The sequence below is a fragment of the Trichoderma asperellum genome, chromosome 4, assembly GCF_020647865.1.
Source record: "Trichoderma asperellum chromosome 4, complete sequence".
Lineage (NCBI taxonomy): Eukaryota > Fungi > Ascomycota > Sordariomycetes > Hypocreales > Hypocreaceae > Trichoderma > Trichoderma asperellum.
The window spans coordinates 3430122-3443858 of NC_089418.1; the positions used below are offsets into that span (position 1 = coordinate 3430122).

Below are 13737 nucleotides of genomic sequence, written 5' to 3' on the forward strand. Positions count from 1 at the left end.
TATGCTAGTTAGTACTTACAGTACTTGTGTAGATGTGAATTGCTGGCTAAATCAAGTGATTGCGGTGAGGTGATTGCGGTGAGGTGTTGGGTGCGTACCTCTACTACCACTGAGGTACCGATGTATACAAGTACAGTAAGGTTATGCTGTGGAGAGAAAAGTGATGCTAGTATGTGATCACTGCGTCTTTGGATACTTGGTGACAGGTGATAGGTGGCTTCCCCACGGCCCATGCCGGAACTGGGGCGCCTTGACGGGATGCACGCGTGTCTTGGAGTTCGATCAACTGTTGGCCGCAAGAGGCCATAAGTACGTACTGTAGAAGAATTAAGGTAGGTACTACATAAAAGCGTTCGACTGTGTGCATGTGTCCATGAAAGAGCCATACATGATGGTAAATCCAAGAAAATCAGCAAATGCCATGGATGTACTCTGTATTCTGCGGCATGTCATTGTACAAGCAGGCCTATAGAGGGGTCGCAACTGCAGTGTGATTAGCCCGCCATTTTTAGATTTAGCCTTTCCCAGGCCCTGGCCCGGTCAACGGAAGCCCGTTTTCAACCTCGCCTGTTTGGGGGTGGCGTGGCCTGCGGCTTCTTCAATTGAGATCCAGAAACCAACCAGCTGCTGCTTTTTTGGCCGTCCGTCACTCTTTTTGCTGCCGTCACGCCCTTTCTGCCTCCAGGGGCCGAAGGGGACGCTGCATCCACGACTAAACAGGCTCTTCTTCTTCTTTCTACGCCATGAGTGCGCCGGGGAAGCAGGCGTCGCGATGGGGTTCGTTTCTCCAGCAGGCCGTGGCGGGCGTCGAGTCCCGCTTGGACACCATCCTGGCCGAGTCGGACGATGATCGCAGCGCGACGCCACCGGCAGCAACTGCCGCTGCTGCGACGGCGGCTGCCAGTCCAAAAGTGACGAGCTCTGGTGAGTGAGTGATGCGGCTGAGAACAGGCAAGGGGAGGGGGAGGGGGGAGGGGCAAGCAGGATTCCCAGCCAGTTGCATGCAAACAGCGCCAGCAGCTAACCAGAAGGCAATTCGTGCAACAGACTCTCGAGCATCGTCGACTAGCCGCGCAAATGATCGACTGCAAGCAAGGCTGGCCAAGGCCCTGGCTAACAAGAATGCGCTTTCGCCGGCGAGTGCGTCGCCGCGCAGCTCCATCGATGCAGCTAGCCGAAGCTCCATGGAGAGGCCCTCGATAGATCAAGACAAGCCTGAGGTTCCGTCAGAACAGAAGCCCACATCCGAGGCCGAGTCGCCTCAAGCCGCCCCTGATCCCACAGCTGCCACTACCTCTACTACCACGACGACGACGGAGACGACGACGACAATACCAATAACAATAACAGACGACGATGACACTGCTGCCAAGTCTCCTTTGGAGCCGGCTGTTGACAAAACAGAGGGTGCTCCGTCAGGGACAGAGGAGCAGCAGACGCTCAAAGAAGCACCTTCAAAAGTGGACGAGCACACGCCGACAAAGGTGGACGAGCACACGCCGACAAAAGTGGTCAAAGACGAAACTCCAACAGATACCCCCGATGCGGCAACAACCGTTGTAGAAAATGCACTTGATGCCGCCGAGTTGGCTCGCGAGCTCGAGGAAGCAAAATTGCGACATCGAGAGGAGATTCAAGAGTACGTTGAACGGATAGACTCTATACAATCCAAGCTCCAATATTTATCTAAAAATGCCGCCGATTCCGCAAAGAAGGCTGCGTCGGCAGCCCCATCTGGTAGCCAGGAAAAGAAGCTCGCGGAGAAGGATGAGCGAATCGCGCTACTGATGGAAGAAGGCCAGAAACTGGCCGGAGCGGAGCAAAAATATCGAGCAGCAATCAAGACTTTGCGGCTTCAAGTAGGGGAGCGTGACAAGCAGCTGGACGAAGCACGAAAAGCAAAGGACAAAATGGCATCGGATATTCAAGCGCTGCGCGACCGCTTGGACGGAGATGAAGAGAAGGAAAAGCGCCGGCAGGAGGCCACCAAGGCTACTGCAGCTCTACGGAAGGAAATTGACGCCTTAAAGAAGGACAATGCCAGCAAAGACGCTACCATTCGTCGACTTGAGCAGGAAGTAAAGTCAAAGGAGGAGCAAGGCCAGGTTGCCAAAGCGGATGCTGTGAGCAAAGCGGTAACCGCAGAGCGAGTAAAACAAAAGGAACTCGAAGATGCAAATGATGCTCTCCGAGCAGAATTGGAAGCTCAGGGCGAAAAGGCCCGACTAGATGCCATAGAAGCGAGCGAGAAGCTTGAGCGTGCCATCCAGCGTGGTAACACCGTCGAAGCCGAGCTACGGCTTGAGCTTCGGAGCATGGAGGGCAAGCTAGAAGGCGTACGGGTGACGGCAGAAGAAGCTGCCTCCAGCACAGGAGGCGAGGCTCAAGCTAAGCTGTTCCGGCAGATAGAGACGTTACAGTCACAGTATACGTCAGCCAGACAAAATTGGCAGGGCATAGAGGCGTCCTTGATGTCGAAAACGACCAGCTTGGAGAGTGAAAGAGACGAAGCACAGCGGCGGGAGTCTGAAATGCGCAAGAAGGCCCGAGATGCGGTACGTCTGACACGTTCTAATCAATTTCCGTCTTTTCTTCCATCCCCGGTCGATATTCGTCCTCTATTGATATGTGCTAACTTGAGTGACTTTGTTGCTATAGGCCAAGCGTAGCAGAACTCTGGAAGATGAGCTACAAGATGCGCAGATGCAGCTCGAAGCCTGTCGTGAAGAGCTTGCCGCTCTCCAAAAATCCTCGAAAGCTACCGAGACGGCTCTCGAGCAAACCCGCACAGATCTGGACAAGGAGAAGCAAGCTGCAAGCAGAGCCTTTTCGGCTGAGTCAGGACGACAGTGGATCGATGAAGTTGCGAATACAGCATCATCACGAACCCAAAGCCGCCCAGAGTCGCCGTTACTCTCTGCCCCGCGAACATTCAGCTCCGAAGCTGTTTCGTTATCTGTTCCCAACCGCATACGACGATCTCCCACTCCTGTAAACATACTAGATAGTGCAGCAGAAGGTTTCAGTCCTCTTCGCCGACCCTCTGCGTATCTACCGACTCGAACGGGAACAGGGCCACTGTCACTTACTGGATCTGTTCCTCCATCTCCGTTCTCTCCTCTGGATCACCCGTTGGAATCACCACCAACGATACCTCCGTCGGTGGTAGAGAGGGAGAATGGAATCAGCGATACAGCCCCTTCATCGCCTCGCAATCTGGCACAAGATATGATTTCAGTGTCAACCGTGGCGGCGGGACCATCTGTCCAATTAGTGGAACGGATGAGCGCCGCAATACGTCGCCTGGAGGCAGAAAGGGTTGCCGCCAAGGAAGAGATGGCAAGGGTCTGTAGCCAGAGAGATGAAGCGAGATCAGATATGGTGAGCCTGATGAAGGATTTGGAAGAGGCAAAGGCAGCGTCTGCAAGGGTGCCGGATCTAGAAAAGGAAGTTGCCGACCTGGATACGAGATATCAAACCACCTTGGAGTTATTAGGAGAGAAGAGCGAGCTAGTTGAGGAGCTGAGAGCAGATGTAGACGACGTTAAGACGATGTATCGGGAACTGGTAGAGCGAACTGTAAAGTAAGTGGCTTGTCCTTGGATTTGGGCTACGGGAAGGTTCATAGAAGGATAGGGAAAACAAGTGGAAGGGGAAAAGCGTTAATGAAGCACAATGATTTGAAACGACAGGGGCGTGGTATCCAATGTAGATTAGAATTGTACATTTCTATACACTTTATCAATCCACTGCATTTGATATAAAGTTTGCTAACTAATCGACCAGCTGGATGCCCTCTCTTTCAGCGCCCTGGATGATGAATTGGCGGACCTGTTTTGGTACGTTGGTCAATACATATGTGATGAAATGCGCGTATGAAAGGGGGGAGATGGCTGTGGAATGAGCTATTTAGTCGGGGCAGCCTTACCTCTTTGTCTGGAGCCAAATCAATAGCAAGCTCTCCTTCGGAAGTCTTGAGTGTAAAATCAGCCTCCTCCTTCAGAAGAGCGACGGCGGTGTCTCCTATAGAACAGCAATTAGCTTTACTCTTAGTCACAAATATGCAATTTGAAAAGCCCGCTTGGTGCCATGAGAGATTCGACATACCGTGACCCTCTGCGACAGCATGGTGAAGAGGGGTGAAGCCCTCATTGTCTGTCGCATTCAGGGGGCTCCTGTTCTTCAGCAGCAGCATAACCATGGGTACGGACCCGACGGCTGCAGCGCGATGAATGGGGTATTGGCCGCGGCGGTCGCGGACGCGAGTTGAAGCTGGGGGTTTCGAGTTGATGAGCAGGCGAGCGACGTCGAGGTTCTTTTTGGAGGCGACGAAGTGGAGGGCAGTCTGGGGGGTGGGCTGGTGTTAGTTCTCGAGCTATGGTGGTGTATTATAATACGCATTCGGCTGTTATTAGATGGGAAGTTTGGATGTAATTTGTTTCTTTGCGTGGAAAAATGTGTTAACAAAATAAGCGGCATTTGGAACTCACTTGGCCGTTGTTGTCTATGGAGTAGTTAGTAAGGTGCGTGTTGTAGCAAAGGGTTGAAGTTTGTGTTGTCGCTAATTTGGCTAACGGCTTACTCTTGATATTGACATCAGCACCCCTTTGAAGAAGGAGATTCAATGCTGGCTCGCTGTTTTGAACGCTGGCTGAAATCATGAGAGGAGTCCAACCGCTATCGTCCTATATTTATGTAAACAACTTTTGGTGTAAGTAACGTTGGGTTGAGAATTGCTCCATGTCATCTCCTCTCATTTCAACATTGATACCGTCGATGATGATGATGATATATTAGTAGAAGTGTAGGGTTCTTTACCTGGATGTCCGGGTCGAAGCTCGACTGGTTTGCTAAAAGGAGAATAATGTCATAGCTGTTGGAAGAGGCTGCCCAGTGGATGGGATATCTGCCGTCGTCATCTTTGCGTTTTGAGAGCTTGGGATCCGTCTATGAAATGTATTAGCAGATGGTTTGAGTTTCATTCTATTGTATACCCAATGTGTGTATTTATTTTCTCATCTTTTTGAACGTACCCTGAGGAGGCCCTCAGCAACAGACACTGAGATCATGTTAGCTTTGTAATGCTGGAATATACGCATGGAGCTCAGTACCTCTGCCTTCTCTCGCAGCTCTGTGTAGCGGAAACTTATCGCCATCTGTTTCAGCCATAGTGAGAACAATGGGCCGTGTATATCTCGGATATAATACTCGCAGATCGGTCAAAGGGATTATTGTAGTTGAAAGGCGAGGAATGAATTCTCGAGCAGTGAGAATAGAAATGGAGATATAGCCTGGCAGGCAAATCCAAAGTTGCAGGGTAAGGCGTTGTAGAGCTTCCAGGCCACTGCTGTCTTGCGTACTGGGCACTCGTCGCCTGTATTTTGCTGGCGCGCCACAGTCTCAGCTGCAGCATACTGTATGTAGGTCTAGATGCACCCCACATCGCCTGCGCCACAGAAGGCTGAACCTTGCAAGTTCCAATTCAAGTCGCCTCTCGCAGCTACTTTTTGTTCGACATACGCGAATCACCTCCAAATCCCAACTTCTTTTCTCTCATTCTTTTTGCTTTACATTTCGTGCCATGGAGGCGCCGCAGACGCCGCAGGACGCGCTCCATATGAGTGCGCTCGCGTCTCAGAATGCCGCTGCGACGAGGAATCTTTACTCTCGGCTGGAATTGTCCAACGGCAAGCGCCAGAAGCTCGAAGGCGTGTTTGAAGACGCCGTTATGAAGCGTCGATTCGAGGCCGAATACGCGGCTGTACAGACTCTTCCCGAGGCGCTCGCGGCGAAGCAACCATCGAAACAACCCCTGCGGAAGACAGCGGCCAAGGCTGGAGGGCCGGCGCGAAAAGCACCCAAACTTCTCGAGGCTGGACCTGGAGCATCATCGGCAGCGTCCAAGGCAAACGGAGACGAGGCGACCATCTCGACAACGACGGTACCGCAGAGCATGAGCTTGACAGTCAGAGGATCACCGGCTATCCAGCAAGTCAAGCCCGAATGGCATCCCCCGTGGAAGCTGATGAGGGTCATCTCAGGCCACCTGGGGTGGGTGCGCAGCTTGGCAGTCGAGCCGGGGAACAAGTGGTTTGCTAGCGGTGCTGGCGACAGGACGATCAAGATCTGGGATCTCGCGACGGGATCGCTGCGATTGACATTGACGGGACACATCAGCACCGTGCGTGGCCTGGCTGTGTCTCCAAGACACCCATATCTTTTCTCCTGCGGCGAGGACAAGATGGTCAAGTGCTGGGATCTGGAGACGAACAAGGTTATCCGCCACTACCATGGCCACCTCAGCGGCGTCTACACATTGGCCCTCCATCCGACGCTGGATGTTCTGGTGACGGGTGGTCGAGATGGCGTTGCCCGAGTCTGGGACATGCGAACGCGCAGCAACATCCATGTTTTGTCGGGCCATACTGGTACTGTGACAGATGTCAAATGCCAAGAGGCAGATCCTCAGGTGATTTCAGCATCATTGGACTCTACTGTCAGGCTTTGGGATCTGGCGGCCGGAAAGACCATGGGCGTTCTCACCCACCACAAGAAGGGCGTCCGCGCCTTGGCTGTCCACCCTACTGAATTTACCTTTGCATCGGGTAGCAGCGGCAGCATCAAGCAGTGGAAATGCCCGGAAGGCGCTTTCATGCAGAACTTTGAGGGCCACAATGCCATCATCAACACTATGAGTGTAAATAGCAACAATGTTTTCTTCTCAGGTGGTACGTATCTCCACATCCTCCTTGTCAACGGTGTAAAGAAGACACATCAAGGTCAAGATCGACATCTAACTCCTAAAATCTAGGTGATAATGGCTCAATGAGCTTCTGGGACTGGAAATCAGGCCATCGATTCCAATCTTTTGAGACAACAGCACAGCCGGGCTCATTAGACGCCGAGTCAGGCATCATGAGCTCGACGTTTGACCGCTCTGGACTGCGTCTCATCACGGGCGAGGCTGACAAAACTAGTATGTGCTTCTTTCTCCGTGCTATCTTCTTCTGTAGAGATACGTGTGCTAACTACTTTTTTCTTCTTTTTCTTTTTTTTTCTCACAGTCAAAATATGGAAACCAGATGAGAAGGCGTCAGAGGAGACGCATCCGATACAATGGACGCCAACATTGGCGCAGAGGAAATTTTAGCCAGGAGTTTATGGAAATGATAATTGGTTTTGTTGCTTAATTCTCGATTTTGAAGTATATATATCAAGCGGCAACGGAAGAATAATAGATCTTGCACCGCAAATCACAGGCGGGTGGATGGATGCATGTTTTATATGGCATTTTTTATGCATTTCTGAATCTCTTGGAGTGGGAATGGCTGGGCAAGACGACACATGTACTAATTATTTTGGGGTAATATTGGTAAAACAAATGCGTCGACGTTGCCAATGTAAACATTAAAGGTGCATTATATATCTATAAGTTGATCTTCTTCGTGATCTCATTGCTATTTTTTGGTATCCAAATCCGCCAGCACGCTAAAGTGCAAAATAGTATCCATCAAAACCCTTCTTCCTTCTACCTTAATCCTTCTCGGTTGTCAAACTCTTAGTGTACATAATAGTTCATCAAAGCGTGTGTATATAGCGCGGACGGTGTTGAAAGGGCGTTCCATTCATACACTCAGGCCCATGGACTTGAGATCCGTATCATCACGCAGGGCCATCTTCACTTCGTCGTCAGCAATGGCCAATCGTAATTTGCTTGACCGATCCGCACGATGAGCCTCCAAGTTTACAAGACCAGCAGCAACCAGCTCCAGGGCTGCCGTGTGGATGTACTGTGGCCGTCCTACCATGCGTCGGCCGACTTGATTCCCCTTGGCGAGACCAGGAAGGATCTGGGCCATGCCAGGGGGTGGACGGGCTGCATAAGCTGTGGAGCGCTGAAGCTCATCCAGCGTTTCGCCAAGAGTCGTCTCAGCCAGACCAGATCTTCGGATCCTCAGTAGCAACGCCGCCATGAGCATCTTCGAGGTAAGGGGGAGGCTCCGCAGATGTTGTTGTATAGGATTGGTCGTGGCCTCATTGATGGCTCTCTTGATGGTGGAGATGGTGACTCTTCCACGCCGAGACTGGTCGGGAATCCCGTTATCATTTGCCCTTTTGCTCGGGGTCATTGGATCGCCCGGAGCATCGCTCTCCGCCAGCTCAACCGCTCGACGGCAAATATCCAGCGCTCGTCTGGCGTCGCCGCTGACGGCAGCTACTTTGCGACTCGCGAATTGGACGGCATCTGCATCGACGATATTTCCCGGTACGCCTTCAAGACGAGACTGGATAATCTTCATAAGCTGATCGTGATTGTAGCCGGGGAAAGTTATTCGAGTGAGACCTATATTGTGACTGTTAGACTTTCTTCTTCTTCTTCTTCTTCTTTCTTACAGGTATAAGCTTTCTGTTGTACATACCCAGTCGACTGCTGATCTTGTTGCTTAGCGTTCTCTCTGGAAGATCCATTGTGTTGGCAACTGCGAGGACGATAAGACGGCTATGTCGGAGCGTTGGCCAGTTGAAAAAGTTATACATGACTGCCTGATTTTTCGTAACCAGTTGATCAAGTTCGTCCATCAACACCACGCATGGAACACGTCGCGGGCTAGGATTGCTGAATTCTCGCTCCAAGAGGTCAAGAGACTGGGCGGGGCTTGCTCGTTCGCCCTTGAGAGCCTCCCATAGCAGCGAGTATGCCTGGTGAGGATCTGTAATCTTCATGCCATTAATCTCAACAAATATGAAATCGTCCAGTTCGTCTGAGCCGACGGCTTCTTCAAGGCGAGAAATGACTTCTCGCACCGTGGCTGTCTTTCCAGTTCCTGGTGTCCCGGAGATATAGATACAATTGCCAGTACCCTCAGTAATGGCGGCTTCTAGATGTGAATACACCAACGAGAACTCTCCCTCACGACAAGGCAAGCTGGAGGGAACTGCGGAGACATGGAGGCGTGAACGTGCAATCTGGAACGGAGAAGATTGAACTTGGCTGGGCGACAATTTTCTGGTGGCTAGGGGTGTAAACTCGAGTTTCTTTCCGCCACTCCTCGGTCCTCGCTTTGATTTGGGGGTTGTCGCTGAGTTTCTGCCGGTCTTGGTTGGTGTTTGAGGTGGTAGATATGTGCCGTCGCCCTCTGGTGGTGACTGAGCTCGAGCTCTTCGACGGGTTGTTTTAGTATTCTTTTCCACAAAGTCCTTCAAAGCAGATACGTCTTCCCCATTCTCATATATCTCTTCCCATACGAACTCATCCGTGTATGTGGTAGACCGGGTGTTGCAGCCACGTCGACACACAAATGTTTTCCCATAGTCAGGTGAATTTCGCGATATCTTTCCGGAGGGATGCGCACTGAGGAAGGCATCTAGGGACATGATATTGGCCTTGCCATTGATCGACGCCAGGGGATTTACGTCAAACGATGGCGAGATATACAGCTCGTTCTAGATTGATGGTTAAAAGAATGAAAATTAAACTTGCTCCAACGAAACAAGGGCATAGCATAGCGACTATACATACCCAATGGAAGTCTTTTCGCTTCCTCTCTGTGTTACGAATCTCTTTCTCTGTCAAGAACCACATAAAATTGGCACTCATTTCTCCAGTCTCGCTGTCTTCCCGGAAATCACAGATGATGGCTACCCATGTTCCAGTGGATGCATCGCCCGCCTTGAGCATCACCGTGTCCCCGACTCGGCATTCGAAATCGCCATATCGAGCCCCGACAATCTTGGAACTGGCCGCGACCTTCCTCCTCTTGCGATCACCGTCGCCCTTTTCGCCAACAACATCTGGTTGTTCGGTGCTGTATAGCCATTCCCATGATGATTCCTCTGCTTCGGAATTGTCGTCTGAATCATCGCTAGCCACTGCAGTAGAAAAAGCACGTTTGCGCCCTCGAGACGAGTGAGTGTTGGTTTGAGGAGTGGTTTGGGCGGTCATTGGAGAGAATGTTGGGGTAAGGATGAACAGAGATACATAGACTCTCCACTGAGCAGCTCGATAACCGGGGGGATGGTGTCTTTTATGAGCTGTCGTATCTTTGAAAAATAACCAGAGCAGTGACCATTCTTGATTGATCTAGAATTGAAACATGGAGCTGGCAGCAGCTCAGCAAGTCGCAACGAGCACTTAGTAGGGTAGCTTAGTAGCCTGGATCAATTAACGCGTCTGGATTTTTGGGAGACGCGCCGGAGAGAACTCGATATGTGCATAGTCAATTGATGCATATTTCCACTACACAGGTTCTCCAAGCACACCATCCAGTACTATAAAGACAAAGAAATGCAAATCATTATCATTTTAGATATTATTCTAGTTAGAGATGTTGGAGCGACTGAATCATCTCAAATAATAACTCGTGGAAGCGCTTTGAGATGATAATGGCCTGTCAGTGTGAAGCATTGCGCCCACGTCTCTGTCACACAGCTGTTATTACTATTATTACCTATTATTACATGCTCCACGCCACTGTTGAGACCGGTTTCGAGGCCATTTTCCATTCTACCATTGATATGATGAAGGCCATAGTAATAAGAATAATAAATTCCATGAGCCATATAGCCAGCCGTACTATTGCCAGCGCAGCTTTGATTTGTTGCACGACGTCAACGCAATTTGTCAAATGGGAACGTGCAGATGGAATGGCTGGCAGCCGCTCTGGCCGTGATTCACTGCTGGCCAGCAGATGCCCCCTGCCGCCAACTTCTCTTTCACTCTTTGTTGACTCCGTTCTTTCTTTGTCGGCATAGAGCTGCCTCAGGCCTCCCATTTCGGCAGGACACACACATATATCCAGCTTTGCTGGCACTTGATGACCAGCCCTTTGTTCTTTCTGAAACCACAGAGCGTGCAAGTCCTCTTCTTCTCTCCTCTTCTCTCTCTGCTTTGTTTTTTCTTGCCCTTCGTTCAGACTATCCGCCACCAAGTCCATTCTAGTCTACAAGCCGCTCTAGAAACTCTGACTGCGAATAGCCGACATGAATAGAGGCAAGGGTCGGGAAAGCTCTCGGCCTCCTAGACATCAAAACTTCCAAAATCCAAATCGACAGAATGAAGGGCCAAAGAAGCAATGGGTCTCGGCAAAGAGAATGCCATCTGCCAAAGCTCAGATCAATGGTATGCGGCAAGTAACCGCCGCCGTCGCCGCCGGAGACTATCGTGGCCAGCCGCCTGCTGGTAGAGATTTGATAGAAGTAAGTGGCGTCAATATCCTTCGTCTTACCCTTATATACTCAAATCAATGCCAATTGCACGAAAGCCACTGACACTATACAAGGCTCTGTTTGTGACGTCCCCGAATTGGGACATAAATGCCTCGGAATTTATGGCAGACGATAAGAGAATGGACGATATTCGGAAACGGCATCAAGTCTGGATCGTTCGGGATTGGCCAACCAATCCAAGCGTCCTCAAAATCTTCAGCGAGTCCGTATCTAATCTCCAAGCAGCTATTAATACACTCAACCAAACCTTTCACGACGAGCGCATATCAAAAGACCTTTTGACTTGGGTGATAATCCCCCAGAAGAGCTCGAGAATAACCGAAGACACTCGTATACGACTTTATCCTCATGAAAGGCCTCGAGTAAGTAGGCAGTTTACCGAGCCTAATGACATACCAAAAACTGCGGCGGCAATTCTCCAAGAGCTACGCCCACATATTCAGGCTGCTACAAAATGTCTGAAGAGCGCCACTTGTGAAATCAAGATGCGTTTGTCTTTTGGGCTCCTTTGTGTCGAGAGGTTCAAGAAGGACCAAGCAAATCTAGTCAATTGGGATGAATACGTAATTCTAGTGAAAGATTACTCACGCCGCTGTGGTCTTCCGTTTACTACTCGGTAATTCTCTCAAATAAGCAACCCCCTTCTTCTTCTTCTTCTTCTTCTTCTTCTTCTTCTTCTTCTTCTTCCTCTTCCTGTTCTTCAATTTTTTCGTTTGACTCCTACTGACTATGTTTGAAGCTTTAGAGAATACCGTCTTGCGAATAGCTTTATAACCCGTATGCTGGAATATGATGGCATCGGTGACCTTCGTCTGGATCACAAAAGCACGAGACGCACGTACACCTTGTTTCTCACTATGATGCACGGAAAAGAATTAGTGGTGGAAAACTGGTCGAACGATGAGTCCGCGTTATCCCGAGCTAAGCTTGGTAATGGACACCCAAGGCCCTACATCGACTGGATAGTAACGGCTCCAGATATGTAAGTTTACTATAAAATGCCATCAGGGGCACGCGGAGTACTGATACAAGATGCGTCAGGATGCTTGATTGGAGCCTTCATGCAGAAACGTGGGGATATGAAAGTGTCCCGAAAGATCTCTTAGAACTACTCAAAACCCTAAGGCACAACATCCGCTACAACGAAGATGAGAACAATTTTCTCCTACCCTCTCAGGTAGTAGTAACCAAAGACCCAAGGGACTGGAAAGACCAAATTTACCTCACTCGACTGAAGACATCGTTTATCGCAGAATTTCAAGACAGTCCCTACGTGCTGGAGATAAGTATGACACAGGAGTGGCAAGGACTCAAAACCCGCGCGCCAGAGCAAAAGGTTATATGGCAAATGGACTTTTATGGCAAACACTGGGATTCTGCAATGAATCAAGTTAATCCAGTTGATCAGAGAAAGGATTTTGGAGAAGGATTGAGGAATATCTGGGTTGGGACGGATCCTGATATCTTGAATAGATTTTTGGAGTTCCTTGAGAACTTTTTAAAGGTCCAGCAGCAGGTACACTTCCCTGTAGAGGACCCTGAAGAGGATGAAGTAAAGGACGAATAGCAGCTAGATGCAGAATAGGGCTTTCTGATGCGAGCGGCCATTGGCCATATAGATAGATACGTTACGCGGTTCAATTCATTATTCAATTTTTTTTTCTCCTTAGCTATATTTCTCAGCTCTGGCCTTCTGATTGAGCAGCCATTATTTTTTGCCGTAAAACTACCAAGTGCCTATGGTTAATAATTGCAGATAGTTTAGTCGAGCTGTGCAGACGTACCTTCTTCTATTGTGCGGACATTCATCTGTTTCGACTGAACAATGCCTTCCAGTTCTTTCAAGTTGTCGCCAAGCTCTTTGACTTTTGAGTTGTAAAACTTCTCAGCTGATTTTAAATTCTGCAGAGGGTTAGTCAGAGGGTTCACCGGCAAAGAGATTACAGGTAGAGAAGCTCAATTGACCTTTTCAATCATGAACCCTGTGCCCACGTCCACCAGAACCGTATCGGTACTCGTCAACTCGCCGCTTACATACAGGGAGTTGGTCAGGGGGACCAAAACCGCCTTCGAGCCTGTTGAATCGCTGCCTTAGCACCATTTCATTTCATTTCTGCGACTTCTTCTCTTCTGCTCCTCTCTGCGCGACTCGTCGGTTACCCAGGGGCGTTTGTATGTACCTTGGCTATCGGCGGCTCGGCTCTGCACGCATCGGAGGCATTCTCTGAATTTGTTTTGGGCGCCGTGGAGCTGGGAGAAGGAGTTGGTGAGGTGCTCGAGCTCTTCCTCGAGCTGCTTCTTGACCTGCGCGAGCTGCTGGGGCTCGAGGGTGTCGAGGTTGACTAGAAAATGCTGGAGTTAGCGCTGCTGCTGCTATTGCTGCTGCGCAATGGAAAAAAAATCTTGGGGAGAACAGCAGGCAAGGAAGAAAGTCGAAAGAAAACTTACTTGCTTCTTTCTGGCCGCTCGACATGGCTGCTCGTGGTGCTTGTTCTGGCGGTATAGTGGAAG

At 50.0% G+C, this 13737-nt stretch overlaps 6 protein-coding genes across 6 annotated transcripts; 3 read left to right on the forward strand and 3 right to left on the reverse strand.

Moving 5' to 3' along the window:
* The first annotated feature begins 364 nt into the window (after nucleotides 1–364).
* TrAFT101_007507 (uncharacterized protein) lies at nucleotides 365–3751 on the forward strand. Its single transcript, XM_024906869.2, has 3 exons — nucleotides 365–924; nucleotides 1048–2555; nucleotides 2659–3751. The coding sequence occupies exons 1-3, from the start codon at nucleotides 744–746 to the stop codon at nucleotides 3586–3588; spliced, it is 2619 nt and encodes an 872-aa protein (XP_024759394.1). The 5' UTR covers nucleotides 365–743; the 3' UTR covers nucleotides 3589–3751.
* Nucleotides 3696–5397, reverse strand: TrAFT101_007508 (uncharacterized protein). Its single transcript, XM_066128069.1, has 8 exons — nucleotides 5112–5397; nucleotides 5034–5059; nucleotides 4819–4947; nucleotides 4583–4685; nucleotides 4491–4504; nucleotides 4108–4345; nucleotides 3929–4023; nucleotides 3696–3831 (listed from the first exon to the last, which is right to left on the reverse strand). Exons 1-8 carry the CDS (start codon nucleotides 5167–5169, stop codon nucleotides 3775–3777), a joined length of 720 nt encoding a protein of 239 aa, XP_065984184.1. The 5' UTR covers nucleotides 5170–5397; the 3' UTR covers nucleotides 3696–3774.
* An 89-nt stretch (nucleotides 5398–5486) lies between these two features.
* On the forward strand, nucleotides 5487–7417 carry PRP46 (pre-mRNA-splicing factor prp46). The gene is made up of 3 exons (XM_024910684.2): nucleotides 5487–6728; nucleotides 6812–6976; nucleotides 7065–7417. Exons 1-3 carry the CDS (start codon nucleotides 5582–5584, stop codon nucleotides 7148–7150), a joined length of 1398 nt encoding a protein of 465 aa, XP_024759392.1. The 5' UTR covers nucleotides 5487–5581; the 3' UTR covers nucleotides 7151–7417.
* On the reverse strand, nucleotides 7261–10120 carry TrAFT101_007510 (uncharacterized protein). Its single transcript, XM_066128070.1, has 3 exons — nucleotides 9521–10120; nucleotides 8421–9444; nucleotides 7261–8344 (listed from the first exon to the last, which is right to left on the reverse strand). The coding sequence occupies exons 1-3, from the start codon at nucleotides 9941–9943 to the stop codon at nucleotides 7626–7628; spliced, it is 2166 nt and encodes a 721-aa protein (XP_065984185.1). The 5' UTR covers nucleotides 9944–10120; the 3' UTR covers nucleotides 7261–7625.
* A 602-nt stretch (nucleotides 10121–10722) lies between these two features.
* TrAFT101_007511 (uncharacterized protein) lies at nucleotides 10723–12861 on the forward strand. Its single transcript, XM_024902656.2, has 4 exons — nucleotides 10723–11196; nucleotides 11280–11842; nucleotides 11966–12208; nucleotides 12268–12861. Exons 1-4 carry the CDS (start codon nucleotides 10981–10983, stop codon nucleotides 12791–12793), a joined length of 1548 nt encoding a protein of 515 aa, XP_024759390.2. The 5' UTR covers nucleotides 10723–10980; the 3' UTR covers nucleotides 12794–12861.
* TrAFT101_007512 (uncharacterized protein) lies at nucleotides 12803–13726 on the reverse strand. The gene is made up of 5 exons (XM_024902001.2): nucleotides 13675–13726; nucleotides 13407–13568; nucleotides 13192–13301; nucleotides 13011–13128; nucleotides 12803–12952 (listed from the first exon to the last, which is right to left on the reverse strand). The coding sequence occupies exons 1-5, from the start codon at nucleotides 13697–13699 to the stop codon at nucleotides 12906–12908; spliced, it is 462 nt and encodes a 153-aa protein (XP_024759389.1). The 5' UTR covers nucleotides 13700–13726; the 3' UTR covers nucleotides 12803–12905.
* Nucleotides 13727–13737: the final 11 nt, after the last annotated feature.